This window comes from Tigriopus californicus, chromosome 4 (assembly GCF_007210705.1).
Source record: "Tigriopus californicus strain San Diego chromosome 4, Tcal_SD_v2.1, whole genome shotgun sequence".
NCBI classification, from domain to species: Eukaryota; Metazoa; Arthropoda; class Copepoda; order Harpacticoida; family Harpacticidae; genus Tigriopus; species Tigriopus californicus.
This window is the reverse complement of record NC_081443.1, coordinates 8,199,541-8,222,104: the sequence shown is the minus strand read 5'-3', so window position 1 is coordinate 8,222,104 and position 22,564 is coordinate 8,199,541. Positions and strand designations below refer to the sequence as shown.

The 22,564-nt window shown below is 43.4% G+C and overlaps 1 protein-coding gene across 2 annotated transcripts; it reads left to right on the top strand.

The window, feature by feature from the left end:
- Positions 1 to 51: 51 nt before the first annotated feature.
- Positions 52 to 22,563, top strand: LOC131879850 (myosin-VIIa-like). 2 transcript variants are annotated; one of them, XM_059226299.1, is made up of 24 exons: positions 52 to 111; positions 2,854 to 2,946; positions 3,032 to 3,199; positions 3,277 to 3,840; positions 4,026 to 4,727; positions 4,797 to 5,177; positions 5,242 to 5,400; positions 5,511 to 5,993; positions 6,073 to 6,399; positions 6,470 to 6,652; positions 6,722 to 6,960; positions 7,032 to 7,461; positions 7,528 to 7,701; positions 7,776 to 8,174; positions 8,252 to 8,369; positions 8,800 to 8,926; positions 16,645 to 16,814; positions 18,930 to 19,120; positions 19,845 to 20,222; positions 20,289 to 20,609; positions 20,683 to 20,884; positions 21,261 to 21,389; positions 21,591 to 21,955; positions 22,077 to 22,563. In XM_059226299.1, exons 1-24 carry the CDS (start codon positions 94 to 96, stop codon positions 22,281 to 22,283), a joined length of 6,528 nt encoding a protein of 2,175 aa, XP_059082282.1. In that variant the 5' UTR covers positions 52 to 93; the 3' UTR covers positions 22,284 to 22,563. The 2 variants fall into 2 exon arrangements, with proteins under 2 accessions (XP_059082282.1, XP_059082281.1); XM_059226298.1 differs by lacking the exon at positions 52 to 111 and adding an exon at positions 2,257 to 2,723.
- Position 22,564: the final 1 nt, after the last annotated feature.

The following is a 22,564-nucleotide window of genomic DNA, read 5'->3' as shown; positions in this document are numbered from 1 at the left end:
TGTTCTCTCAACCTAATTTTCCAGATCAAACCAGGAATGAGGACCATCTTATCGGAAAACGTATCCGCCTCTACTTAAGATAAAACCAACAAGATGGTTATCGTCACTAGGGTAAGACAAAAGTTCTTGGAAATCTTTCAAATCGATCTATACGACACCTGTATCATCGAATTAGTTCACAACCTGTCCGTTTTGAAAATGTTATCAAAACATCATAACTCGATGTCAAGACGTCGAGGCGCATAATGTGCCGTTCCACTTGATGCCCATTGGGTGTCAAACGAGTTGGCGACTTGTTGGGAGAATTAATGAGATTGCTCCTCAAACTTGAGAGGGTGGAAAATGCCCATGAAGGTAATAGCCGTGATGATAAGTTGGCTTGGGCGTAGGATTCTAGCTTCTCATTGCCTCTTCAAAGCTTAAACCCAATCCAAGCGTGCTTTGTGTGGGAGAGGCCAGTTCTCATCCTCGTTGAAGTCCCTTAAGCCTCCCTCCCACTAACTCCAATTTGGAAGAAATATGTTACAATTGCCAATGTGAGCTGGGCTGGGGTTCATGGCTAAACGAGACAAATAGACATTTCTCACGCATTGATTTATCTTGGAATATGTACAGTATACACAAGCCGTGCACCGGTAGGATCTTTGAAACTGGCACATCTTAAGTAAGTGTACTTATTTGATTGAAGTGGATACTTTCCCCCATCCCAAAGAAGGCATTCGCTTTGTGTACATTGCTCTCATTGTGTAGGGAATTGTTTCCATTTTCTCAAGTCTAAGTCAGCTGTTGCAGCGAGAAGGAAGCCAGTACAAAAAAGATGAATGAAAGACACTTCCACTTGACAATTGTCAGTACTTTTGAACTGAGTGGCGCTTCTTGTGTTCAACAAGACTCCCTAAAGACCAACCATGTCACGAAATGAGATTTTCTCTTGTTTCGAAGAATTTCAATGACCACCTGGAGCTCTGTGAAAGGTAGGATGATGTCCTCCTCCACATTGGCACAGGCATGCAAGAAGCTCCAATCGCTGAGAAATTGGGAAGACGTTTTGCATAATTGTACGGGAATCGCCTCAGATTCTTCTCGACAACAAAGGAAAAAAAGGAACCGTGAAATGAGGGAGAAAAATACATCACCGAGAAATCAGGCTCGATTCCCCCACTTTCTCCCAAAACCGAGTAATACACGTCGTGCGGTGATGGATCTGGCGACTTCAAAACAAGCCGCATCATTTCGATATCGTGATGCCGAACAACCAAAAATGTGCATTGAATACAACTTGATTCGAGCCCATATTATTGACCTTATTCAGACTTCACATTCTGCATGAACCGCACCGCCTGAAGGGAAACCAGATGGGATTCGAATCGGCAATCCTCGTGACCAAAGAGAAAAAAAAGGGAAGCAGTGAGTCAGCTGAAACCGAGGAAAAGCCATTTGTGTTCACAAATCCGAATTTGAATGTCAAACAAGCAGCGCATACTTTTGTGGTTGTCTATCCATCCAGACCATTGTTCATCGTAAATTAGATTGGAAATGGCACCTCCCGCCCATAGACGTGGGATTTAGTAGAACCGGAGGAGGGGCACTACAGCACGAGTATACGCATAATATGTACGTTATTGTCGGTATGCGGCACCACATTTTGAGGCGACTCTGTAATGTATTTGAAGTGCTACTTGTTGATGGTTGACTGGTTGACGTTGAGTGCATGGAGCCCTTAAATGAAAATACGGATTGAACCGGAAGTCCGGAATGAGTGCTATCAATGGATATAATCTAGCATCCGTCCGCACGGAATCTTTCTTTTTTGACTTTAATTCCACGAGAGGAAATCAATTTAGCGATTGCCGAGCACACCAGCGATGGATGCTCAAGCCAAATCCTTTTCATTTTGGATTTCTTTCGGAGCTCGGAGGCTTTGAACAGCACCGCCCGCGGTAGCAGATGTCAACAATATAACTGTACTTCGTTCATACAGCTACTGCATGGTGGTATCTACGTACATGATTCAATATGGCGAGTAAATCCAAATATTCGCTCAAAGGGGTCAGTAGGATTGACTTCTTACATTTAGGGTCAAGGATAAGAGATATGCTTTTTCGAATGCGATCTTAATAGGAATTATTCGGAGGAACATGGAAGCCATACAAAAGTAATAAATAAGAGTGGTAGAGATGGACATTGTGCCTTTCGGTTGGATCAGTCTCATTTTTTAAGTCGACACGCTATCAGGGAAATCGGGTTTTGGTTCAACGATGCTTTTCAAGGCAATTGTTTAAGCATCCTCACGCATATTCAAAAGATAGCAAGTGCATTACTGTCAATGACAACTCTATAGATGGAGCTTTTAACTCGACATTCCTGAACAAGATCACTTATCGGCTCTTCTACAAGTTAAAGCTTGGAAGGCTGACAAATTATATTGCATTAACTTGAACTCGTTATCGGCCACCTTATCTCCTCTCACCCGAGCCTAGCAAACGTCATAATTTCTGGCCAAGTGATTGAAGAATGTAATCGTTCTGTCTCTTTCGACGACAAGGGGGATGAAACAGTTTTCCCATTTCGAACTAGGTTTCTGATTCTCCCACAATCACACGCCACTTCAGTGCACACCACCTTGTCCAGATTGTTGGCTTTGGTCTCCTCGCCTTGGGAGACCGTTCAGCCAACCAAGCAAGATGGGCAAAGACAATTCTGAGAAACAAGTGCTCATTGTCGTAAGTGCAAAATGGCCCTCACCTCACCTGCAAATGGTGGTGGTTCTTAGAAGGATGTAACATTACTAGGAGACGTCATCCTCCAAGCTCAAAACTGGTGTGAATGCTAACTTGTTGCATTTCGTTTCAGGGTGACTACATTTGGATCGAGCCCGTGTCCAGACGTGAGTTCGATGTGGCCATTGGAGCTCGGGTGATATCAGCGGAAGGCCGTAAAATTCAGGTAACAATCAAATCGAACAATATCATCGACGGATTCCAATGGTTCGTTGGTGTGTTTTTGAACGGAAAACCAACCTGAATTACAGGTGGTCGACGACGACGGCAACGAATTATGGCTGACTCCCGAAAGGCGAATCAAAGCCATGCACCCCACGTCGGTGCAGGGGGTCGAGGATATGATCAGTTTAGGCGACCTTCACGAGGCTGGCATCCTCAGAAATTTGCTCATTCGCTACAACGAAAACCTCATCTACGTAAGTGGATGCCATTGTCACGACCAATGTGAGCCCTATTCATGATTGAAAGAAGTATTCCTCGTTCTTTCTTTCAGACCTACACGGGCTCAATTTTGGTGGCCGTGAACCCTTACCAGATCCTACCTATCTACACTGCAGAGCAAATCAAATTGTACAAAGAGAAGAAAATTGGAGAGCTTCCTCCTCACATCTTTGCTATTGGAGATAACAGTTACTCATTGATGCGTCGGACGAAACAAAATCAATGTATCGTCATCAGTGGTGAATCCGGAGCGGGCAAAACGGAGAGCACCAAGCTGATCCTTCAGTATTTAGCCGCTATTAGTGGAAAGCACTCGTGGATCGAACAACAGATCCTGGAGGCCAATCCCATTTTGGAAGCATTTGGTAACGCCAAAACCATTCGCAATGACAACTCATCCCGATTCGGGAAATACATCGACATCATCTTCAATCGGAATGGGGTGATTGAGGGGGCCAAGATAGAGCAATATCTCTTGGAAAAGTCCAGGATTGTCAATCAAATGCCGGAGGAAAGGAACTACCACATCTTCTATTGCATGCTAGCGGGTCTCTCCAAGGAGCACAAAGCCAAATTGGAACTCAAGGATGCCTCACACTACAAATATTTGACAGGAGTAAGTCCACTTCCGATATCCATCCTGGGTCCACGCAGGGCTTTATCATTTATCTAACCTTTATGTAATCCATCATGCCAAATGCACGTCATCACATTAACCCTTCTGATCTCGGAAACTCTTAAAGATTATCGTTTCGGATCGCTTGAGGAATTCGATTTTATATTACACCTCTCTTCTAATAGGGTGGAAGTACCGTGTGTGATGGTCGAGATGACGCAGCCGAATTTGCCGACATTCGATCCGCCATGAAGGTTCTAATGATGACCGATCAAGAGATCTGGGATATTCTCAAGATCTTAGCAGCCCTTTTGCACATGGGCAACATCAAGTACAAGGGCAAAGTTGTGGACAATCTTGACGCCACCGACATCCCGGATCAATCCAATGTTGAACGCGTTGCCGCCATCCTGGGTCTGGACAAGCAAGCTCTAATCGATGCCTTGACTTCGAGGACCATCTTCGCTCAAGGAGAGACCGTGGTTTCCACTTTGAATATGCATCAATCCAAAGACGTTCGGGACGCATTTTCCAAGGGGATTTACGGGCGGCTCTTTATTCACATAGTGCGAAAAATCAACACCGCCGTGTTCAAGCCGGACTTGAAAGATTCCAATGAACGATGCAGTATCGGAGTACTCGACATCTTTGGATTCGAAAACTTTGAATCCAACTCCTTTGAGCAATTCTGCATCAACTTTGCCAATGAGAACCTCCAGCAATTCTTTGTGCAGCACATTTTCAAACTGGAACAAGAGGAGTATAACTTGGAGGCCATCAATTGGCATCACATCGAGTTTGTGGATAACCAAGAGGCCCTGGATTTGATTGCCATCCGACCCTTGAACTTGATGGCTCTCATTGACGAAGAAAGCAAATTCCCCAAGGTAAACAAATGGCTTTAATTTGGCCATGGTTACCGAACATTTCAAACGCATCTTCCGTTTTGTTCCTAGGGAAGCGATCAAACTCTCTTGAATAAACTTCATCAACGTCACGGAACGAATCGGAACTACTTGAAACCCAAATCGGACATCAACACTTCCTTTGGTTTGAATCATTTCGCAGGAGTGGTGTTCTATGACACGAGAAGCTTCTTGGACAAGAACAGAGACACCTTCAGTGCAGATCTTCTGCAGCTGATCCATGTGTCTAAAAACCGATTCTTGCAACAAATCTTTGCCGGTGATTTGAGCATGGGATCCGAGACGAGAAAACGGGCCCCAACTTTATCCTCGCAGTTCAAGAAGAGTTTGGAGATGCTCATGCACACTTTGGGTCAATGCAACCCTTTCTTCGTGCGATGTGTCAAGCCTAACGAATTCAAGAAACCAATGGTAGGGAGTGAGAAATTTGGTGAAAGCAACATATCTGTCTACTTAATACATTGTGGCCTTTTAGATGTTTGATCGGGAGTTGTGCTGCCGACAATTGCGATACTCGGGCATGATGGAAACTATTCGGATCCGTCGAGCTGGTTATCCGATTCGACACACCTTCAACGAGTTCGTGGACCGATATCGATTTTTGATAACAGGTTGCCCCCCGGCGCATAAATTGGTAAGTTCCCTCTTATCACTCATTAAATCACGACAAAGATCTTAAAGCGTGTAATCTGTCCTGACGTAAGGTCAAGTATCTATCGACTGAATAATGTTCATGTCTTTCAGAGAGATTGCCAAGGGGCCACGTCAAAAATTTGCCAAGCCGTTCTGGGAAAAGCCGATTATCAATTGGGACGGACGAAGGTGTTTCTAAAGGATGCCCAGGATTTGTTCCTGGAACAAGAGCGAGATCGCGTGCTCACACGCAAGATCCTCGTCCTCCAGCGTTGCATTCGAGGCTGGTATCACCGAAGACGGTTCTTGAAGATGCGAGCCGCAGCCGTGGTCATTCAGAAGAACTTCCGAGCTTACAACGGGAAGAAAAAGTATCATCAAATGAGGACCGGATACATGAGACTCCAGGCCTTGATCCGGTCCAGGGTCCTGTCCCACAAATTCAAACATCTTCGAGGGCATATCGTCCAATTGCAAGCCAGATGTCGCGGCTATGTGGTCCGTAAGAACTTTGGGCGAAAAATGTGGGCTGTGATCAAAATCCAGAGTCATGTGCGAAAGATGATTGCACAGAAACAATTTCGTAAACTTCGGGTGAGTTTTTCTTAGACCTTTGTCCTTTGACTTTTTGGATGAACTTTGAAAAAACGAAAATACATTGCGCTTTTTTCAGGTCGAGTATCGTGCACGAAAAGCCAAGGAGCAAGAGGCTCGCGAATTGGAGAAGAAGTATGGCAAGAAGAAGGCCATTGAAATCGCGGAAAAGCACTTCCAAGAGACCATTGATGACATCAACAGGCGCGAGAATGAAGAAGAGCGTTTTAAGGTGGAAATGATGAGAGTCAATCGGGAAAAAATGAAATTCGCAGAAATTCGCGCTGATCAGCCCATCGACGATTCTGCCGTTGTTGATGACATGTTCGGATTCCTGGAGGATCAAAAGGATTCTGTCAGTGAGTCACAAGCTCCAAGCGCCTTCCGAGATTTGCCAGCTCCAAAGGTGAGATTTTGATATAAGTGGGTTCAAGCGTTGTGCAATTATCTGTTTCTTTGTGCATCATCTATTATAGAGCATCCAAAACAGTGATATTATCATGGGTGTACCCGTCACTCCCGAAGATCATGAGGACCTCTCAGAGTACAAGTTCCAAAAGTTCGCAGCTACTTATTTTCAAGGGCAATACTCCCATCAATATGCCCGGAAGCCGCTAAAACACTCACTCCTTCCACTTCAAACCCAAGGAGATCAATTGGTAAATTCTCGACTTATTTCCTACTGTCTTCTTCACCAATGAAACACACGTTCCAATTTCGTCATGTAGGCTGCTTTGGCCTTGTGGATCACTATCTTGAGATTCATGGGTGATCTCCCTGAACCGAAATTTCACATGTTGGAAAATGACAACACGTCGGTCATGACCAAAGTCACTGCCACCTTGGGCAGAAACTTCATCAAAAGTAAAGAGTTCCAAGAGGCTCAATTAATGGGCATGGACCCTCAAAACGGCACCTTGAACGGTGATACTGCTGCCGTAATCAAAGAGAAGCAACGATCCATCCGGTAAGTGTTTTTAGAATCCTAGTAGATACATTTCATGAAGCGATGATATGTTATTTTTTAATTGGTTTCAGTCACAAACTCGTGTCCTTGACCCTCAAGAGGAAAAACAAGATGGGGGATGAGATCAAGCGGAAGCTGCAGGAAGAGGAGTACACTGCGGATTCGTATAATTCGTGGTTGGAGTCCAGACCCACTTCGAATTTGGAGAAGCTTCACTTCATCATTGGTCACGGAATTCTCCGGGCCGAGCTTCGGGATGAGGTGTATTGCCAGATTTGCAAGCAGCTCACCAGTAATCCCTCCAAATCGTCCCATGCCCGTGGATGGATTCTCCTGTCTCTTTGTGTGGGATGTTTTGCCCCATCAGATAACTTTGTGAAACATCTCCGATCGTTTATCCGAGACGGACCGCCAGGTTACGCACCATACTGCGAGGAACGACTCAAGAGGACATTCAACAATGGCACCCGAAATCAACCACCATCTTGGTTGGAGCTTCAGGTGCTAATTTGCTCGTTTAACTACCAGTTTCTTCTTAAACCTGACCAATAAGTTTTCTCTTTACAGGCCACAAAATCCAAGAAACCTCTCATGCTACCAATCACGTTCATGGACGGGACCACAAAAACTTTGTTGGCAGACTCAGCCACAACAGCCAGAGAACTGTGCAATCAACTGAGTGACAAAATCGGACTCAAGGACCAGTTTGGATTCTCACTCTACATCGCATTATTTGACAAGGTACGCACGAGATACTCCATGCATAATATGTTAACCCAAAACAACTTTCATTGTAATGCTTGTGCACCTCTCAGGTGTCTTCTTTGGGGAGTGGAGGGGACCATGTGATGGATGCCATTTCCCAATGCGAGCAATACGCCAAAGAACAGGGAGCTCAAGAACGAAACGCCCCCTGGCGGTTATTCTTCCGCAAAGAGATCTTCTCCCCTTGGCATGATCCAACAGAGGACCAAGTGGCCACCAACCTCATTTATCAACAGAATGTGAGAGGAGTCAAATTTGGCGAATATCGCTGTGAGAAGGAAGAGGACTTGGCCATGATCGCCGCCCAACAATACTACATCGAATATGGTGTTGATTTGAACACGGAGCGCCTCTTCAGTCTCTTGCCCAATTACATCCCGGACTATTGCCTGCAAAGAGATAACGCTATGGAAACTTGGCATCAACTCATCATACAAGCTTACAAGAAGGTATTGTGGGGCTATTCCCATCTTAGGTGGTTATATTAATTTTTTCTACAAAGATTAATGAACCTTTCCTATTGTAGAGCTACTACATCAAAGACAAGGTGCCAGTTTTGAAAGTGAAGGAGGACGTTGTGAGCTACGCCAAATACAAGTGGCCTTTGCTTTTCTCCAGGTTTTACGAAGCTTTCCGATACTCTGGTGAGTTCCCAAGTCAAAGTAGATCCAACTTAGTGCATGAGAGTGACTTTTAAACAATCGCTTCGAGCTGAAGTGGACAAGGAGTGGCCCTTTTTATGTAGATATAAAAGTTTCTTGAGACCGCAAAGTGTGACAGATTTTATTATTGGCCATTCATGCAAATCGAAACGAGGCCAAGCGAGTCGGTCTTGCCCACTGAGAACGTCGTGTTTCTCGATCCTGGTTGTGAACTGTCATTGTAAATCAAGCCATTAACCACTGACCGAATTAGCTGAATCTAGAGAACTGGGTTCGCATTTCACCACGACAAAACAAGGCTCTCAAAGCGTGAAATGCACGAACAAGAAAGTAATCTTAATTGAAAACCGGCTAAGATATCTAACACTTAAGTGAGGAAACTTGATTAATCTTTTGGCGTGTATTCTTTCAGGACCAAATTTGCCCAAGAACGATGTGATTATCGCGGTGAATTGGACGGGTGTGTATGTGGTGGATGACCAAGAGCAAGTTCTATTGGAGCTCTCATTCCCCGAGATCACCAGTGTGTCCAGTCAAAAGTAAGTTCAATTAAGGGCCTCTCAATCAAACAAAAAACGGGCTGGAACAAGTTTCAATTCAAGCAAACTTCAGGGATAACAGGGCAGTCGTGTCCGGATGACTAACGAGGAAACTGTATTTTTCTAACATTTACTTTAAAAGTTGCCATAACGTAAAGACGGGCGAAGAGAGGGAGTTATTTTCTTAAGTGCTTTTAGATAAATTCCAAACCTTTGCCTGACTGATGAAGAAAAGAATCTAATTTATCAAACAATATCGGGTGCGTTTTGGTACCAACAAGTTGCTTAACAGGTATAAATCGTTGATAGGGTGCGCATAACTTGAGCGAGAGTTTACATTCGTGAGAAAATACAAATAGATGTGCAACACATTCTCAAAATCAAGTCGTGGAAGGCGAGTCTTTATATGAAATTCCTTAGTTGGAAAGAACTGCGAATTGAATTTTTGAATTGGCTTAACAGATTCATTGCATGAAGGAGCAACGATAGTTTATTCAATTTACATTTATTACATTTGTGTTCTTAAAAATAGAAGGAATTTACGATGATATGTAAAAATTACTCAGCAGTACTTTTCATTCAACTCTCTTCCTCCTCTCGTTGCGGACAAACAAATTTAGAAACACAAGAATATGCTCTAAGATGCCTGACTTTGACAAGGCATTTTTCGCTGAACAACTTATTGCTGATCTCTTCCAACACAAAAAGTACACTACCAACCCTTCTGAGAGACTTTTCAAAGCCTATGAAAGTAAAAAAAAACAAACCCTTTCGGCATCCAAATAGGGACAAACAGAGAGCTATATGTTGTATTGTATACTTGTAGCATACCAGCAACTTTTCATCATCATATTTTCCTTTAAATTGTGCGAAAGCGCTAAAAGGCCAGTTTAGCAAAAATGATGATTGAAAAGTTTACAAGTGTTTTCCTAATACTATTTTGCTGGAAATGATGATTGCAAAAGAGTTGGCGAGTAATCAATCATACAGTATACAACTTCTTGTGTAATTCTGATTTACAGTACATGGCATAATTGTTCGGAATGTTAGCCATAGCGGTTTGAAACATTTCTCAGAAGAGTCGGTGGCTTACAGCACTAGTTGTGTCACAGAACCTAGGCAATACATTGTTCATTAAATAATATCTTGATAAAGTCTGACATCTTAGATCGTATTCTCTCGTTTTTTGCATTTGTTTGTTCGCACCTAGACAGAGCAGAGGGCGCTTCCTCTGCGCAATGACAAGGACTATTGCATGCCTATTTTATTTCTCTTAAAATTCCGAGCAAAATCACTCGACAAAAAGAAGTTATATGTTAAAGAAATGTTACCTATGCAACCATCTGCGCCAAAATTCAACGTTGTTTAACCATTTGACAATGGATAATTGATAATGAAAATGAAAATAAAGGGTTGATGGCGAAGCGAATTGTCTCAGAGTTAACATAACTGATCTGAAAAATGAACTTCGTTAAATCAAGTCTGACATTTTTAACGAATACGATTAGGTTTTGCCAAGACCAACAACACTCGGGTCAATTTCTCGATTTATCGCTATTCATGTGAAAATTATAGCCTTCCACGTTCTGGCTGTTTAGCATAGTGTATTGACTTGAGTAGTTTTGCCTGGTGGAGAGTTAGATTCTTCAGTCTTGTCAGCCATTTTCTAATGTGAGTTGTTTGTTTGGCCAAAGTGACACATTTTCAGTCGGTGCAAATTTGAGTTGGATATTCACTAGAGCAGAATTTTAGTCAGAAATGTTTCTTTTCATTCACTTTTACCAGCTCTCGTTCAAATTACAATCATTCGCAATTTGTTACGGAAAATTGACCAAATAAATAACTTGGACAAAACTCCAATTAATCAATGTTAACTCAAACATTGAGAAGAAGCTAAAGCGAAGATAAATCATTGAAGGATTGTTGTGGTTTTCAACAACGGCTTAAATAACAACTATTGAAGTGGTTCTTAACCCAGCTGATTGAGAGTAGCACCCCTACGATTAGAAACCGCACCCCAACAACTTTTTAGTTGCCAAGCTTCACCTGTTGTATGCGGTGCATACTCTCAGCAGAGTTAGCAGGTTTTCAAAAAACTCAACTCTTTTAGAATTATTTTTTTAAATCATTTTTTCTGATTTTTTTAGAGACAGTTCAATATTTCTAGTCTCAACTCACACACCTTTTAGTTCTGTGCTAAGGAAGCCATAGATTGACCAAAAAATTGCAGACCTCATCTCTGCCTGACTTAATGTAGATAAAAATCTCAAGCCTCGCTCTTGAAATCATCAATTTCCGAGTGGGATGCTGAATGTCAGGGCCTTGGGCAAACTAAGTTCAAGTGCTAACTCAACTTATCCTTTTGAGGAAACCATCGGCGTTACAATCTAAAGAGCAGCATGTAATTATTTCGTCCTCATTTCAACGCTCTGTCAATTAGCCCTATGGTCCTTTGTGGTTTACCTTTCAGTAAAGAAATCGTGGCTTCAACATGAATCAGCCGAACAGTTGTGCACAAAGTGCATTAAAAGGATTAGTTAAGATTGTCATGCTCATTGCGTTTGCTGACCTCATTTCCTCGACCCATTTGGCCAAAAGCCACACCAACCAGCTTTATCATACATCTTTGTCAAAAGAGAGCATTTGTTTGATCAGTTCAGGTAAAGAAAAGATGGGCGAATTGATTTTTGAGAGCTGGATTTTCCCCCCTCAAGGCACTTTGTAGGTACTCCCTAGTCGTGTGGAGTTTATTCATTCACGATTTTTTATCTTCTCGCCAAGAGCGATGAGATCGTGATGTGAGACACATTCCAACTGGGTCGGTTATCATCGCATATCATGATTTGAAATGAGTTACTGGTCAGAACAAAATGATTCAAAGGCACCTTACATCGTGTTTTGATGAGTAAAACTTCAATTAGTTTGATCATAGGCATGAAACAAACCGCCTGGGTTGAATTTGGTACGGTGTTTTTTTCTGGTTTTCTCATCGGCTGTCGTGCCTCAACGATTCGGAACTGGATTTTAAACAGATTTTTGAACAGAAGAATGATGGACTCGTGCGTCAAAATCTCCCTTGAAATGCTTCTTACCACATCTCTATGGATCGTTCAATATTGACATGGGTTTTCGATTGACTACCTCCCATGACGAAACAAATCTAGTCAATAGGAATTCACGGTTGTTGCAGACTTAAGATGAGAATTTATTAACTGACGCACTGGAATATCAAGACTTTTCACTTCACTCCAGGGAAGATGGCAACTAACCCCTCATGCTAATAAAGCAGCCTATCCATCAAAGAACCAATTTTGTGTGAGTCAACATAAAAAATGGATCGGAAGGAAAATTTGCAATGTTTTTTGGTGGATCAATTTACTTTCCACACCATCCGTCATTGACTACTACTTCCGCCAACACCCTTTCATTTTATGAAAGATTTTTTACGGATTAATCCGTGTAATGTCAAGGCAAATAATTCCGTTTAACCTCGCCCCAAGATGTGGCAATCGAAATCAAAGAGTCAGAGGTGCAAATTATTTCGAACAGCCGCCCACTTGTTATTTACATGCGTGTACTAACTGGGCTAACCTAGCATGGGGTGACATGACGTTCCTTGAGGAACTCCATGCGAGATTTTGCACTTTGGATTTTCGAGCATGCTACAAAGCAAAAAGGCGAGGTGGAGAAAAATTAATGGTTGGTGCATGTTTCCTCAACTTCCGGTATTGGAATGGTGTAAATGCAGTTTCTCTTATTTCGTCTTCTTTTACACCTGTTCGATTCGAAATGGTCACTAACTTTTGCTTGATGGTGGTTGATTAAAAAATCTTAGGGGTCTCTCAAAAATGCATAAAATTCGTACTCCAGATCCCGCAAGCTTGCGGTTCCGAATAGAGAGAGATCTTGTTGCGTGCCTTTGTGCACTTGAAGTTGGAAATGCTGATAACTTCAATGGTTGAACAGAGAGACAATGGAGGTGGGATGAGATTTGGAATGACTTCCTCTCACCTATTATAATTGCCTTTGCGTCTTTCCATCTGTCATGTCTTCCGGATGAAATCCCATAGCAGGCCCGAGATTATTTATCATCGTGTATTATGAGTTTATGCATACGCCATGTGCATGATGCCAGGAGAAGAAGAATCAGTAGTAGCCACTGGTTGTAGGCCTCGGGATTTCCGCTTTACACTCTCCATCCATCCATCCATGATCCGTTCAAGAAAACCCGAGGGGGAGTGAGCGCCGGCCAAGTTGGTTAGTTGGTTGGTTGGCCTGGTTGGATTTAGCGGATCGACGTTGGTTTGACTGCTGATCCCCTGGTTGGTTGGCAGCTCGGTGGCTTGAATGGTTGGTTGGTTGGTGGTGCTTGCTCATGATACCGGTTGGTTGCCTTCTCCTCATGGCGAGAAGTGTAGTAGATATGGGCTCAGTTAGTTGTGTGTACGTCTTAGGCCTGAAGAGAGCACCGTTGTAAATGCACCAGAGAGAAACTCCTCATTCATTGCTCAAGTGTTCTTCATTGGCCAAGTATTGGCAATACCTCCCCATTTCTCCTAACAGTGTCCAAAAGTGCAGATTTGAGAACGCAAATTTGTAAGCTTGTGGAAGTTTGACCAAAGTGACTCAAGTGACACTCTCCCGAGCCATCCATCCTCAGGTAAAGGGTGTTGATGAGATATTTCTTTTCTCGACGGACTTTTTCACTCTCCGGGGTACGAGTAGATTTGTCGATTTGCAACGGTACTTGTGCTTACGAATAGCTCATGGCTGACGCTCTCGTCTACCTCTCCACTTGGTTTCGAGCTCACTCACTCGATGTTAGGGAATGCGAGATTTCCAAGTAGCAAAAAATGCAGGTGGTCGTCAAATATCCATGAAGGAACCAACTTCCAACGCTCTTGTATGGATGGACACACTAAAAGTAGGTCTCGTTTTTTTCATTTGGTCCATGATAATAACCTTTTGGCTCATGGAGTTAATGGCCAATGTAACTTGAGTCGTGGGGCCTCCTCTATCCTTGTCATGGAAGTGAAATTGGAGGCCGGGCAATGGAAAATTAGCCATTCGAACTGAGATGACTTGGCTTCCCTGAAGATGTGGAACTGTAATTGGAAATTTAACTTACAATGGTGATGTTGTGTGTGCGTGTACCGCGTGAAAAGAGTCTTATCATCCTTTGATTACAGTCATTTGAATGCCAATCGTAGACCATATTCCTCATTCATCGAGCTCGCCAAAGAACCACAACATATTGGGAAAGTTGCGCGGGTTTTAGCGCGGGGCTTGCTTCCAAACAGGCATATTTTCCTTCCCAATCTCTCTCTGGATCTTCTGGTGTCTGAGAGGATTTCATTTGTGGTTCTCAAGAGTCCTCACACTTCCAAGCGAAAAACCCCGACGACTTCGTCAAGAAAACTATTACTAGTTTTCAAAAGAGCGGTTTATGGTTCCATTGCACATTTGGGACATCACCTTGAGATAGGAAACGCGATTCAAAATGGTCGGCTCTAGTTGTCCAATGCATCGTGGTTGTCTGCCAGGTGCCCAACCATTATCACTTTTATCATCATCATTATTATTATTATCATCATCAAAATGCCTACGGTATTAAGGTAACATACCAACTTCCAGTGAAATGGCTCAGGGTGGCAATTAATCTGAAATCGCAATGAAGGCCAATCAAAGAGAAATCCTGGTTTTCACGGCCAAATGAGTGTCCAATTGAAGGCGATACGCTCGTTTGCTCAGAACATGGTTTAAGGTTCTAAAATCTATCAAAAGTCAGCAAATCTAAAGACTCTTGCACTGTTCAAGGCAATGGTCAGAGAGATAACTGTTGCCCTTTGTCCCATCAAGGTTCCAACGTCATTCTCGTTCGAGCACTTTTTTCCGTCTGTCTGCTTGTCTGTCTACTTTCAATTCATTTCAGGGTTCTTTTCCGATTGAACTTGCTCGTCTCAGAGACAAGTATCAATGTCATTGTTCAAACGGGAACTTTATTTAGGGTACGGTTCTCATATCAAGCTTTCAATGGCGTGTCCATGTACTTGAGAGATGAAAGAGCTGTGATTGCCAGCTTTGCCAAAAACCCGACTTAGTTGAACTGAATGAAGGTGGGGAAGCAGATAGTAGATATGGGGAAGTGAATGCGACGGACAGACAGAGGCCAAAAGGTTAATGTTAGGTAGGTTCTTCACCCTCCCACATAAGAGCGACGCTCTTTTCGAATCTTCAGTACTGAGCATCTGCCAATATGGACTCTTAAGTTTTGGCGTTCAAGATACAGCCACGTGAAAAAGACATGTCGCCTATCTTGAAGAGGATGTTGGGCCAAAGGTGTTTTCTTTCTGGAGGATGACCAGTTCCCATAAAAGTCTCTTGGAATGGAGAAATTTTTTTATCTACCAATGGAGTATCATGAATATATTCACCTTCCAAGTCTAGAGACCTATTCCCGAGTGTCAGCCATATTTGGGAGACAAACGAACCCGTCATGTATCTTGAAAACGTCAGCAAACTCTCGCAACCCTTTCAATGGAAAGAGACGCGGCAGAATTCATCAAAAACATGGCCTGATCTTGATATTTCGCTCCACGTCTGTCATCAATGTGTCGGTGACTCTGATAGCCCAAGGGGATAATAATCCAGGCCATCATCGGCTCGATCACTCAAAGATTGATGCCACACCCAATACTAATCCCCTCTCACTTCCTCCACGTCTTTCTTATAACCCAGGGTTCAACTCAGATTCAGAGGATTCAATGTTACCAAATGCCAGTCGGCATCTAGGAAACAAGGCTTCCTTCCTCCATTCACTTTCGAATTGGCCAGTATTATCGGCATTCGTGTTATTGATGGAATCAAATCAGACTTGCAAATGGGTCTTGAGAGCCGAGATCTTGGCTAGCAAGTCCGTAAAATGGCATGCATTTCGTATAAGTGGCGTGAGATGATGCTGGGCACGATCTTATGATGACGAAACGAAGCAGGAGGTCCATGAACTAGGCAGGAATGACCAGAGTCTATCAAAACGAGAATGAATGGTTCATACTCAGATGGTATCCTCTCCATTTTCCGTTTCAGCCCAGGATTTATTTGTGTAGCGAGCGGCATCCAAATCTTCCAGCAGGCTCATTCATATTTCGTGTGTACGTAGAATACTTACTCAAAGATTCTCGAGAGATGGCTCGACCTCCGTCAATGACGCATTTCCAATGGATTTCATTAGCGATCATCATGATCATCACCAAAGATTGAGCGAGTCTGGATGGGCTCTGGAGTGTTCAATACCGACTGACTGCCTTGTGCTTGAGTCGCTCTACACATGCTCCTTTGATCGTGAACATGACGAGGTCACGAAAACTCCCAATGAAATTCAATCAATCAGGCAAAGATTTCTCAACTTTCGGATCAGATATCCTTTAACCCACCGGAGCTCGTGAAGGGAGGCTTCATTTTAATATGGTCGATGAGAGTGCGAGGATAATGCCGACCTTTTGGAACATATTCTTATTCAATCGATCCTGATCAGTCCCATGACTGAATTGAGACTAGGAACTAGCGTGGGGTTCGTCGCCATTATGGTAGACATTTCTTCCATACTTTCTTATTCTCGTTTGGCAGAGACCAACTCTTGGCAACCATGGTTCAAAATTATTGGGCTTAGCTAATGAGAGGTTTCTCCCTCGACTCATAACTCTCAATTTTGTTTCCAGAAGCAGCAAGGCCTTCGCCCAAACCTTCACTTTGGTGACAGTGAGAAGTGAAGAGTTCACCTTCCAAAGTCCGAACGCGGAAGACATCCGAGATTTAGTTGTCTACTTCTTGGAGGGACTCAAGAAGCGATCCAAGTTTGTGGTTGCTCTTCAGGATTACAAAGCACCAGGTACGGAAGACGTCTTTTGACTGGGTAATTGCGACGTTGTCAACGCTTAAATTTGATTGCTGCATGAATAATGTCTTCATTTTTGTCATTATCTCCACGACTCTACTGACAGTAATGCTCAGATAACTGCATTCCTCATGAGTTCTTTGTTGACGAACGTCCAAACACATTTTGTCATTCACTTTGGTACCAAAATGAGTCATGAATGTCAAGAAAAGTTGTGGGTCTTGTGGATTTAATCTCCATCGAAAATGGAAGACAGATATTTTACAAAGAGTAGACTTTTCCCAGTAGAACTATCAATCTCACATTGAAAGAAGGGTTGGAAGTTTTTGAAATAGCTAATGATACCCAGTTCCTCAAATCTCTCCTTGTACAAGTAGGTTATTGAGTCACTAAGACGTGATCAATTGTTTTAATCACCTTTTTCTCTATTCCCCATCACATGTCAGTGATGAACAAATAAGAGATAATAATGTGTGCTCAAATCTACAGTTTAGCCTCGCTTCATTAAACTGAGCCCAATTTTTCATGCCATCATGTCGGAGCCATTCTCAAAATTAGAGCCCGTCCCCCGAGGACAAACCGAGATGAAGACAGGCCTCGGACTTTCATTTCTGCTCTGAATACAAACATTATCACAATTAGTCCCCACCGATTTACTTCGGACACTCTGGTCTCCACTACAAAACATCGGAAGGAAAACGTGTTCTTGTCATGGCCTTAGGTGAAGAGGGATCGAGACGTGGAAGTTTAGTATTGTTGCCTGCCCCTCTGAAAGCTCTCGGACTAACCGATTATCCATCCAGCACGGCCTAGGGAAAATGTAAAAAGATCACGAGGAAGTGAACGAACCAGCTCTGATTACACTTTCATTTTATTCAAAGCAAAAGAGAGAGTTGTTCCGAGGGAAATTGCCAGGTAACAAAAGAGTTGCTTCCTCCTTGTCCAAGGGAGTGGACATGAACAAGTTTCACATTGACTTGTCCAATTCTCCTCAAGCTAGCCAACACTTGCTTATCCGGAGTAATTGAGGGAAAATAGCGCAAGTTTCGCTGCCTTCGGTTGGAAAAAAACATGTGGAAAACCCACCCAAACCGACCATTCCAGAACAAAAATCACGGTTTTTCACGATCATCCATCAAGGAAAATGGTTTTAAAGTCATGCAGAGATGGTAGGAGAGACAGGAACGAAGAAGGAAGAAGAAGAAGAGAAGGAGGAGGAGGAAGAGCAGAAAGAATTCCATGGAAACTTTCACTCAACCATTGTTTACACACGAGCTCAACAACTCTTGCCAAACTCATATACAAATATCCTCTTCATTGGTCGTCAGTCCTCCACACGATATTGCCTTAAATGAGTGCTTATGAGACACGTGGTTTGAAATTTCCGTTTTCAGTGGCAGTTGACGAATGGCCATGTTAATGGGGTCCGCTAAAGGACGCGATTGATGGGCGATGCCCATCCACCTCAAATCCAAATGTACAAAGGAGAAATCCCTTCATTTGATGCATGCGCTATAGATCGATTAGATACAAACCCCTTTAGAACATGCGCTTCGGCGACATGAACAGCTTTGGTCATGTTTTGCATTGCAGTGAGCCCTTATCTCGAGTTTCTATCTCGCTTGGTCAAGCCAATGTAGTACTAGTGTAGTAGACTCACATTTTCACTTGGCTTCATATGAGTCCACGTGTGTTGTGCGAAAGTGAACTAACCCGTCCATCACCTCCCATGGCCGGGCATCAAGTGAAGGGCATTTTCCCCTCTTTGGTGGCTAATGTGTGACTAGAATATTTCGAAACCTACTAAATTCCCAAACCATCCTCTCAAAAATGCCGTCAGTCTCATCCAACCAACATACCAGTTTTTGGTTGAAATTGAAAGGAAAACTGCGGTTTATAGCCAACCTCATGGGTTCCTGATTGTCATTTTTAATCCAAATGGGGTCACAAAGGGCACCTCCTCAAGCACAACAACTTTACCGGATACCTTGCCAACTTCCTCATTTTGATGAGCATCTCCCAACCATGATTTTCGAGGAAAAAACGCCTCGAAAGATGGGCCCAACCATTCCCAGTTCTCATGCAATGCTTTCTTACCCTCAATTCCAGCCGAGGGCTCCTCATTCCTGAATCTTGTTCGAGGTGATCTGATCCTCTTGGACGAAGAGAATTCGGGCGAGACCGTTCTTAACTCGGGTTGGTGCTCAGGCACCTGCGAACGAACCGGCGATCAAGGAGATTTCCCCGTGGAGACCGTGTACGTCCTACCAAGCATGAACCGACCGCCAGACGATATTCTGGTAAGAAATCAAACTGTTTATCTTGTTGAGAGTCAGTGTCTCCTGATTTTACTAATCGTCGGTATGGTTTACGATGCGGCTCCGTTTTTGTGGTGTGAAGTATGCTGTCAGAGCGAATGCTGAGAAGGGGACGCGATCTTTATCAAGGTGAAGATGGTGAAAATCTGAGAAAACAAAAGAAACTCGGCGATTGTCGGCGTGTTCATTGATTTCACTTTCCCGAAACTGTTATCCATTGACTTGCTGGCAAGACTTGGTTCACACCATGTCCACGAGTTCATTGTTCTGTTGTGGGCTTCTGATTTTGAACCAAGAAAAAGTCTTGAGCAAGAATTCGATTGTTGAAAATTGGTTGCAACTGCATTCATTGACACTGCTGCCACGGACCATGCATCCAACCAAATTAAGTTGACCCACTTTTTGCCATCATGCTTTGAACTCGCTGCGTCAAATACCAGGAATTGCTCGTAATTCCCTTTCCAAGCAATTGTTTATGCTATGGTCATTTCAAGAAAGAGTGTTTTTGCCATGATTGTCATTGCCGGTACTGAAATTTTGTCTTGTCAATTGCTTGGTCAAATCAAATGCCAAGAAATGCAGAAAATAAATAACCTTACACTTGCTTAGTTCCGCTTGGCATTTCTGCAGTGCCAACCAGAAGCCGTTGAAATGTCGAGCCACGCAACAACTTGAAGCATAAACTTGGAAACCTCCATTATTCCAGGCTCTTTTCACCATGGACCCATCGGAACACAATCGTCGCTTATTCCCCGCCCAAATGAACGGCATCGATCCCTTGGAGAAGCCCTATACGCTGGAGGAATACGCTGTAGATCATTTTCGACCTCCACCCAAGCGGACAATCAGCAAGAGTTTGACCATCAGTTCCGCCCGGAAAACTCGTGGAGACGAGTTGTGGCGCCACAGCCGCGAACCCATCAAGCAGCCTCTGCTCAAGAAGCTCATGAACAAGGACGAAATCCGAGAAGAAGCCTGCATGATCTTCCACGCTATGCTCAAATACATGGGCGATTTGCCGTCTCGACGCACCCGAACCGGAAATGAGCTCACCGATCAAATCTTTGAGGGACCTTTAAAACACGTAAGTGTCTCTAGAAAGACACGCTGTCTTGATGGTTTCTTGAAAATCTGGATATTGCTGTTTTAGGAGATCCTCAGAGACGAGGTGTACTGCCAGATCATGAAGCAACTCACCGACAATCGCAATCGCTTGAGTGAAGAGAGAGGTTGGGAATTGATGTGGTTGGCCACGGGTTTGTTCGCCTGTTCACAAGCTCTCATGAAAGAGTTGAGTCAGTTCCAAAGAACGAGAAGGCATCCCATTGCTGTGGACTCGATTCAGAGGCTCCAAAAGACCCTGAGACACGGGCAAAGGAAGTACCCTCCCCACCAAGTGGAAGTGGAAGCTATTCAACACAAGACCACTCAAATCTTCCACAAAGTGTACTTCCCTGATGACACGGACGAGGTATTGTTTCAATAATATCATTTTCAAAGCCAAGAAAAGGAAGTTCACAATCGCTCTATTTGCTCATGGGTAGGCCTTTGAAGTGGATTCCTCGACCCGTGCCAAAGATTTCTGTCAAAGCATCGCCCAACGCCTCAATCTGCGCTCGAGTGAAGGCTTCTCACTCTTCGTCAAAATTGCCGACAAGGTGATCTCGGTGCCTGAGGGCGATTTCTTCTTCGATTTCGTCCGACATCTCACGGATTGGATCAAAAAGGCCAGACCCACCCGCGATGGTAATTTACGTTCCCATAACGGAGCTAATACGAAAGTTTCCGGTACATTGGCGATTAGTTTGATTGAGTTTGATAAAGAAAAAGAGCCTCTATCATGTCCGTTAAGCAGACCCCTTTGTGCAGTTATCATTATCCCACCATTAGTATGTGCTCGCTCACGTACTATTGGCCTTGATCTTATGAGAGCAATAACAGAAGACCCTCGGCCATTAACCTTGGAAGAATAAGGCCAACCCAATATACTTCTGGATTGCCTTCCTGAAGTGTCGAAATTCTCGTCAATGGACGACAATCCACAATTGAGGGATCAAAGCAACAATTTGTGTCCGCAGTCGAAAAAATGTTCCTTTCATGGAACATGCTCATTATCTTCCAGGTTCCACCCCACAATTCACATACCAAGTGTTCTTCATGAAGAAACTCTGGACCAATACAGTTCCAGGCAAAGACCGGAACGCAGATGTTATTTTCCACTTCCACCAGGAGCTCCCAAAACTATTAAGAGGTAACCTCATCATAACATCTTGTGTACTAAAGGAAGAGCTCGACTGCATTATACTGTAGTAGGCCACTATTACTCCAGCAAAACAAATGCATCATATGCTTTTGGAAAGTGGAACACTTAAGTGGTTTGGCTTGAAATCCAGGGGTATCCACCATGGACTGCACAGTATACTGTACATTATTTCGGCCTTGTCTTTTTCAGGCTACCATAAATGCACAAAAGAAGAGGGATGTATGCTAGCCGCACACATTTACCGCGTGAAGTTCGCAGAATCCAAGCAAGAGCTCCAGTCGATTCCACAAATGCTCCGGGAGCTCATCCCAACCGATTTGATCAAGCAGATGTCTGCTCAAGATTGGAAGCGAGAAATCGTAAAATCCTACAATCAAGACTCCGGGATGAGTCCTGAGGACGCGAAGATCGCCTTTTTGAAAATTATCTACCGGTGGCCTACATTTGGATCGGCCTTCTTTGAGGTCAAACAAACCACTGACCCAAATTACCCAGAGCTCCTGTTAGTCGCTATCAATAAGCAGGGTGTGAGCTTGATCCATCCCCAGACCAAGGTAGGTTGAATTTTGGCATGAAGTTGTAAGATTGTTATAACGAACTCAATGGCTGTATGAAAGGCAAGAAATGTGTTGAAAAAGTCGCACCACGTAATTGAATTCTTTTTTCCCCTCTTAGGATGTACTGGTAACCCATCCTTTCACTCGCATTTCCAATTGGTCGTCGGGCAATACCTATTTCCACATGACGATTGGGAACTTGGTCAGGGGATCGAAGTTGCTTTGTGAGACTTCATTGGGCTATAAAATGGACGATTTGCTGACCAGCTATATTTCCCTTATGCTTACCAACATGAACAAGCAAAAGTCCATGAGAGTCAAGTAAAGTGTGTGTTAATGAAGTATTTTTTTTGGGACGAATATGTGACTAGTTGAGGAGAGAAACCATCCTATTTGGAAACCAATGGTGCCTTTCCTGGAAATTGTGCAATGACAGAAACTATAGAAAGAGGGGTTGCTTTAAGAAGCAAAAAAAATCAGTTCCTTTGTGGACAAAATTCAGTCTCCACCCAGCCTGACCCCTCCACAACCCCTTTTTCCTCTAAACTCAATCGAATTGTAAGTTACCGTGTTTCACTTCGAATAAATAAAAGACTAAAGTACGAT